Source organism: Limulus polyphemus, unplaced genomic scaffold (assembly GCF_000517525.1).
Source record: "Limulus polyphemus unplaced genomic scaffold, Limulus_polyphemus-2.1.2 Scaffold3224, whole genome shotgun sequence".
NCBI lineage: Eukaryota > Metazoa > Arthropoda > Merostomata > Xiphosura > Limulidae > Limulus > Limulus polyphemus.
This window is the reverse complement of record NW_013668834.1, coordinates 1,503-9,881: the sequence shown is the minus strand read 5'-3', so window position 1 is coordinate 9,881 and position 8,379 is coordinate 1,503. Positions and strand designations below refer to the sequence as shown.

At 37.8% G+C, this 8,379-nt stretch overlaps 1 protein-coding gene across 1 annotated transcript in view; it reads right to left on the bottom strand.

The window, feature by feature from the left end:
* LOC106468923 overlaps positions 1-7,537 on the bottom strand; it is a 30,511-nt gene extending 22,974 nt beyond the window's left edge. Inside the window, exon 1 of the mRNA XM_013929375.2 lies at positions 5,564-7,537. Coding sequence (XP_013784829.1) covers positions 5,564-7,397 — 1,834 coding nt within the window. The 5' untranslated portion in view covers positions 7,398-7,537. The remainder of the gene's footprint in view (positions 1-5,563) is intronic.
* Between the last annotated feature and the right edge of the window lie 842 nt (positions 7,538-8,379).

Here is an 8,379-nt window from a genome sequence, read left to right as displayed (position 1 = left end):
GACGCAACAATAATAATACTCAGTTTTTGTCTGTTCTGAAAATGCACGCGCACCGTACTATCTAAATGCGCATTCGTTTCAATTAGCGGATGTAAACGAAAGGGAGACGTAAATATACTTTAGTACACATTTTGTACAACAAAATATTAAAAGTTTATCAAAATGGTCTAACGTTAGGTCGTAGAATAACATTATAAGTTTATTTATTGATAGTATTAAGTACGGTAAACTTTAATCCTAACTAAATTAAAGCAAAAAGGGTGCACAAGTTACAGTGTTCGTTTATTTCTTTATCGAATATAAGCTGTACTTAATAAAGGATTAACTAATGTTAGGGCTAAAACAAGTGGACTTATAGATTTCGGTGTCCGCGATAGAGTTTGTTTCTGTTAGTCCTCTATTTAAAGAAGTACTGTTGTGATAAAATATACCAATTTGATCGCAGATGTTTCGCGGGTCTCTACAAGTATATATTTATATTAAACAGAACACACATATATATATATATTAAACAGAACACACACACATATATATATTAAACAGAACACACATATATATATATTAAACAGAACACACACATATATATATTAAATAGAACACACACATATATATTAAACAGAATAATACTATTTCAAATTAAACAGAAGCATAATATAGTGCAAGATAAACAGAAACATATTCGTAAAGAACAAATAGTACAAAGTTAATAACGAACAAGTAAAAGCACGTTAGCACTAATTAAACAGAAGTACACTAAATACACATTAAGTAAAAGCACACTAAAACTGATAAAACAGAACATTAGAACAAATTAAACAGAAGTACACTAAATACACATTAAGTAAAAGCACACTAAAACTGATGAAACAGAACATTAGAACAAATTAAACAGAAGTGCACTAAAACGTGCAGATTAAACAGAAACTTATAAGTATTGAGTACTTGGTAAACCAATGATTCATTAGTTAATGATTCCAGATAATAAATACCCAAGTTTTTAAGTATTAATTAAGGATCGAACACTGTAGCATTTCCTGTGTAGGTGTTTGACTTTTACGTATCTAGATGGTTCAATGAGGAGAGTCGAAATGACAAACTAATCAATTTAGTACTTCAAAAGCTAGCTAGTAACTATTCACAACGATCTCTATAGAACCATGTTTTAGTCAATAACTTCCTCCGTTGGTGTTTCGAATCTAATCACGTTCTTTACAAAGTATCATAGGTAACATTCTTTCAAGCATGGAAAAAGATTCCCGTATAACAAAGCTCACGTCTATTTATCTTCGCGATTTGTTAGTTTTTTACTGATTTTTTGGAAGATTTGGAAAACTTCCCACGATTATTAACTGTTAATGTCATCCGGGTTTTTCCAGGAAATGTAACGTTGAAGCTATTTTATTATGTATAATCTTTACTATCCTAACTTTTTTTGGTAACGTTTCATTCCCACATAAATAGACACCGAAAACGGTGTAGCCTGAAGCTAATTACTTACTAGCGCTGTCGCTCTGAGCACAAAGAAATCGATTCCCTCCAGACTCTATAGAGGAGGATGAGTCACGTGCGGTAGAAACTGCATGCTATAAATAATAATCGTTCGTGTCATAGGAACATAAAGCTGGATCTTTTATGCTATTTTTAGTATGTAGAACCAGTTTATGTTAGTCATTTATCGACAAAAACGAGCTTCCTATATGCTCACGTATGTTAATCCTGATATTGAAACACTTTCTGAGAAATAGTACGTTTCGATCATAATGATTTATATTAGCATTTTATACAAACGATTTTCTACGACTTCCTGTAGTTGTAATTGACATTTCATAAACATGACGTTTATAAAAGACTATAATTTTTTAAAGGAGAGAAATCCCGACGCAATGAGATCAAATCAAGACAGCATTTTCCAGAAAATTCTCAGAACAAAAAAAAAAAAGAAAGAAAAAAAAGAGAGATGAAACCACTGTTAGACTCGAGGGTGGGCGCGGTTGAATATCACACATTCACTATTTTTGTGGGAAAACGCCATTTTTCGTACTCCTGTCTGCACCGTCATTTATTTTAAATATTTTTTGGAAGGTTTGAATTTTGTTATTTTATCTCCTTATTTGATAACCGTGTTGAATACACTAACTATATTCTACAGTAGTCTAACCTGCATGAAACTATTACCTTATACAAACTGTCATAAATTAACACTTTATAGAACTTCAATGTCCCCAGGTAGGACAGCGGACTTATAACCCTAAAATCGAGGGTTCTATTCAACGCGGTGGACACATCAGATAGCCCAAAGTGCTCTAAAATAAAGACACAAACAAAATAACATCAAAAAATGTGCGATCTTGCTGGACCGTAAAAATTACAATTTAGACAATTGACCGACAGTGCCCCCCCCCTCCCCCGCATATGAAGTAATTCAGTCCTCTACATTTATTCCCATTGTTACAAATTCGTAAGTTTTTTAGGCTTTTCGAGACCCCTTTTGGCTCAGCCCCCGCCACCCCTCCGTAATTGCGGGGGCATACTTACATCACTGTTGCTAGCTAGCTGTGATACACAGTATTTACTAAATTTGGTTAGTATACCAGTGTCAGATTTAATTAATTTTGCATATTTCATGTTGGATCTAGCCTAGAGTTTTTACATATATTTCATGCCAGACCTAGATCTTTTACATATTTTTATATACGTTTTATACCGGACCTAGATTTTTACATATTGTCTTATATGCGTTTTATACCAGACCTAGATTTTTACATATTGTCTTATATGCGTTTTATACCGGACCTAGATTTTTACATATTGTCTTATATGCGTTTTATACCGGACATAGATTTTTACATATTTTCTTATATACGTTTTATACCGGACATAGATTTTTACATATTTTCTCATATAGGCTTTATACCGAACCTAGGTTTTTTACATATATTTCTTGCTGGACCTATATCTTTTACACATGTATTTCATGCTGGACCTATATCTTTTACATATATTTCTATATACGTTTTATACCGGACTTACATTTTTTTCAGACCATAAAGTGAAACCCTGACAATATTGCAGCCTAACACAAGGAAGTACAGATTCCAGCCTTGAAGATTGGAGAAATGAAAATACAGCGAATATGTAGTATGACGAGAAACAAACAAATCCTTTTCGTGTAGTTCTCTTTTAAAATTGGAGCTTATTAGCTGTTGTGAGTGTCGGAAAGTACACGCAGTGGCCCTGACATATAATCACTAGCATCTTAAGTTTCCATCTCCGGGGCAGCAAAACATGTTTTCACCTCCTTCCCCTATGCATTATATCTATTCCCGCCTCCTCTACTCGAGAGCTCAGCTAAACAAAACTTAAATCAATCCTGCCTTTTGTTTTCGGTTATTCTTGCAAGCAACATAAAATAGTATAACACAATACCAACAGAATGAAAGCAGAATCACAATAAACACGTGGGTTTACGGAATGTGGGCATAAAATTATATGCAAGGGCTGTACAAGGATTTCCTAGCCATTCTATCATTTGGAAGCGTCTTGAGTGTACCTTGAGTGCACGTAGAAGTACGCGCTCATTAATTTAGCTACTCTACGAATACCATAATATCATAAATTTACCTCTGTGACGTATATACAAGTGTCCTTGCTGTGCGAAGAAATGACACGTTTATGCGCACATTATATAATTTGTTTTGATTTGAATAATTAGAAGTTGAAATTATACAGAAGGGTAATCCACCGAAGCACGTGAAAAACAAACAAAAAAAAATCATTCAACGGTTCTAATGTTTTACGCTTCCTAGCTGGTATTGAATTTAATAACATGTTCTACTCACGAAATATATGATTTGTAGAAGTTTTATATAGAGTTATAAAGCTGCAATGCTAAAATCCGGGTTTCCATTACCCGCGCTGAACAGATTGCAGATAGCCTATTGTGTAACTTTGCACATCGAAAGCAACCTTTTATTTTACAAACGTAATTCTAATCATCTCGTCAAGACGTGTCTATTTCTACAACTTATAAGCTGAGTTACACAAAAACTGGCTATCTGCGCCATAGCCATCTCAAATTTGGAACTGGTGGACTGGACTTGAGCTGATCAAAAACATGCACCGGCAATGCTTGGGTTACTCTTGTCTGACCAAACACGTCCTAGCCTGGCATGGCCTGGTGGTTAGGGCGCTCGACTCACAATCTGAGGGTCACTACTTCGAATCCCCGTCACCGAACATGCTCGCCCCTTCAGCCTTGGGGACCTTATAATGTACGTTCAGTCCCACTACTCGTTGGTAAAAAGAGTAGCCCAAGAGTTGGCGGTGGGTGGTATTGACTAGCTGCCTTACCTCTAGTCTGTCACTGCTAAATTAGGACGGCTAGCACAGATAGTCTTCGTATAGCTTTGCGCGAAATTCAAAATAAAGCAAATCGAACATGTCCATTTTGACCGTCAATCTTCAGCTCACTGATGAATCTAAAGTGCGAAGCGCGTTTTTGTGGAAACAGAACGCGAATCGTGAACTCTTTGATTCACAGCTAAGGCACACTAACTACTAGATGGCGCTCGGCTCCTCAAAGATATAATCTACCTACCGAGATCCCTGTACTTAATGTTAACACCCTGAATATCAATAGTTTCTTTACGTTCCCCTTAATATTACTGTATTTATATATACTTCCGGTTCTAGATAGGAAGAGTACAATGTGTTAATATAATTAACATCGTGAATCTTCTTCCGGTTATAAGGTAAAAAACATACATAGTGTATTAACGAGAATAAAATTTAGTTTACCTCTAGGTCTTAGAAAAAATGGGCTATTGTTGGTTGTGGAATTTCGCGCATAGCTACTCGAGGACTTGATTATAAGGTGATACACTACGGAGAAGGAAGGGAACATCACCAATCCCCAACTCTAATCGAACAGAGGGATTTGATCGTCACTCAGATAAAGACCACACGGCCCGAAAGTGCGGAGCGTTTTATTATTATTATTATTATTAGCGGTAACAGGACGCGAAACACAGATCCTCGTTTCTACAGTCCGACACCCTTCACTCCTGGGCCACACTCGGTCCGATTGTTTGTTACGAATTTCGCGCAAAGCTACACGAGGGCTATCTACGCTAGCCGTCCCTAATTTAGCAGTGACAGACTAGAGGGAAGGCAGCTAGTCATCACCACCCACTGCCAACTCTTGGGCTACTCTTTTACCAACGAATAATGAGATTAACCGTAACATTACAACGCCCCCACGGCTGAAAGGGCGAGCATGTTTGATGGAACGGGGATTCGAACCCACGGCCCGAAGAGGGAGAATAATAATAGTGTGTTGCGTAGTTAATATTCTAGGTTATTGAGACACTGATGAAACTTGTTAATGCTTGGCCCCGGAAATTGTGCATTAAAATACTCTTGTTCCTGTAAATTGCCTAAGTTATATATTTAAATGACAGATTAGGAATATAACTGAAGACGTAAAAATTGAAACGACGCTGAATGTCGGCTATAAAAAAAAGTATAATTTTATTTGCGTAGTTAAAATCTATTTTAAACTTACCGATCATTAAGAGAGACACTGTTAAATGTTCCCGTCCTGTTGTTTTAAGTGCTCCGAGCACTGTTCCTACAACAGCACAACAAAGTCCTACAAACGCAATCATTGCGATAAACCAGCGAATGCTGATTGCCTGTGTAACAATCAGACCACAACAGTGTTTAGGTTCGTCATTTTCGGAGGCTGCTGGAGCGGTGTAAACAGCTCCTCTCGTCAAAGATCTGTTCCGTCCTCGAGAAGGAAGAGGTCGGAATCCACTCCTACCACCTCGTACTGACCGTCCCACAGGTGAGAGAGAGCACTGAGCAGTTGTAGACGCAGGAGATATATACATAGGTGGAACGTGAGGTAATGGAGGTGGCAAGCTTCTACTAGGAGGAGGAAGGGTGGTGTAAGATGGGGGTAGGTGAGAGTTTAGTATATCGGGTAAGACATCTGGATTAGGGGTAGTGTCCACATGCGTATACTCATCTAGAAGTGTTTGTGGTGGGGGGTTGTTTCGCCTATCACCACGTTGTGTCATACTGGTTTCGTTAGTTTCTGTGACAACTGTCTCTGGATGTTCAGCATTGAAATCAACCTCGATGCTCTGCTGGTTTGTGGTAGCAACGTTTTCTTCAGTCGAGTCCCGAGCCCTGACCTCAGAAGTAGCAGGAGGTAGACTCACAAGTGATGATTCACCGATCCCCACCGAGAACTGCCGTGGGTCAGATTCAGAGTCAGCATTTCTGGGGGTTCGATTCGTGGGTGACTCCCGGGTACAACCTGTTTTAGAAAATGTTTTTTCAGGAACACGTGTTCTAATTCCACCATACTCAGTAGTCACCGAAGAATAACAAGATGCGCTTTGTTTTTCTCGTGTCACAACTCCGCAATCAGGGGTATCACAATAAAACACACCTATTCTTTGTACTTTACATTTTCTGCGGCCAGCGACGAAACCCCTTTCGTTTCGTCCACACTGAAATGTGACAGGTTTAAATCTTAAGCCTGTACTAGTTGTTACACTGGCATATTCTGGCGAATCACTAGACCCGCTGATTTCAGGACCGAGGCAACACACCGAAGAAACAGTCGGGTTCGCATTAACTACTCGTTCGTTAACGTTGTCCAGATGAACTGCCGCGTGACAAGCTCGTTCCGAAGACTCTACAGCGGTTTCACCCTGGACAACGTTGTTTTGGGATGATATTATATTACGTTCGCTTAAATAACTTCTGCTGAAATAAGTACTCTTTCTAATCGCTGCTCTACGGGAGAAATTTGGGTTTTCCTTTGAATCTCTAAGTTCGGGACGACGTTTCGGGACGACTTCTGGAGGACTGCGCCTTTCGGTGGGATCGCAAGCTTTACCTTTATCGATATCGCCGTCGCTGTGTTTTTGTGGTAGGCTTGGACCCGCGGTAGCACAAAAGAATGACGACGACAGAGATTTTACACAGACGTGTCGTCGTGTAGGCTTCGCTTTCCTGTGAACAGGAAGTGATTTACTGTAGTCTCTTCTGAACGTATTCTGCTCAAAATTAGTTTCTCCTTGATTACGAGAAAATTTTCCGACCGACTGTTTTACGCCAGAATTAGTTTTTGTTACAATGGAGGACTCGTACTCAAAGCCGACATTATCTATCCCTCTGTGAGACTTGTTCTGCCTCTCACTTAATATTATTGTAGATGTTGTCGCTCTATCCAACTCCTGATTGGCCACTTGTTTGGGAAGTGATTGCAGCGGTGGCTCCATCTCGTGATCATATTCTTGTAATGATTGCAATGAACTAAATAGCTTTTGGTCCGTCGAAGCGGCATATTGTTGGACGACAGCTGAGCCTGTGGCATTCATCCTATATTCACCACTTTTAAAATTCAGCTCAAGCCATGCGTCACAGTCGGACAGACGTGTTTAATTCACATGAATAGCTAACTGTTCAGGAGGCTAGACGCTGGATTTCCTATTAGAAATGGCAGATGGTAATCACCTGGGCAAACCTGCAGGAGCACACAAAATAGATCAGTTTACGAAGTTCAGTTTATTCGTCAAAAATATATTTAATAAAATTTAGTAATTTTATAGCTATGCAATGTAAAACTTCTGCTATTAATCAACAGAATTTTAGCTCTTTTGTTTGTGGTGAAATGAAACTAGCAAAATTTAATACATTTCTCTGTAGCTGAAAACAAAAACTGAAAGGACATATATCCAAAAGTTTCCAATTCTTGTCATACGATCTATGAGTCATTACAGAACTAACTTTATCCCTGACAAAGTACTATAGAAATTTGATCCTATGATAAATCATATTATTATCAAAATAATATTAATTACTTTTGTTGTTAAGATTTAACATTTTTTTAATTTTCTAGGTGTCCTTCAAGGCAGTATGAGACTATATGTTAGACGTTGCTAGGCTAACAATTTATTATCGTGTACTGTTGTTATGATTCTCTTATCGTTCAGGTAATTTACTATTTTTACTTTTCTTCCATAGTTTCTTAGAGAGTTAAAATCGATAAACTATTGTATTGTTATCACTCGCTCAGCTGTGTTAGCTTTGGCTCCATCATACCATGAAGCTAAGCTGTTACAGCTAGCCATACGTTATCATTTGCTTCTGAAAAACATTGAATCTTTTTTTTCTTTCTGTCAGCCAGTTATAAAGAAGCATAAAAAAGAAATTGAGGCCAACCAAAATTTGCAACGAATCGAAATGTGAATATATTGTTGAAATAATGATTTAGTTATTGTGATAGTTAGAAATTAACTCCCGTTCTTCACTGAATAACAAAGAAAAAAAATTAAAATAACCATACACTGCATGATGAAA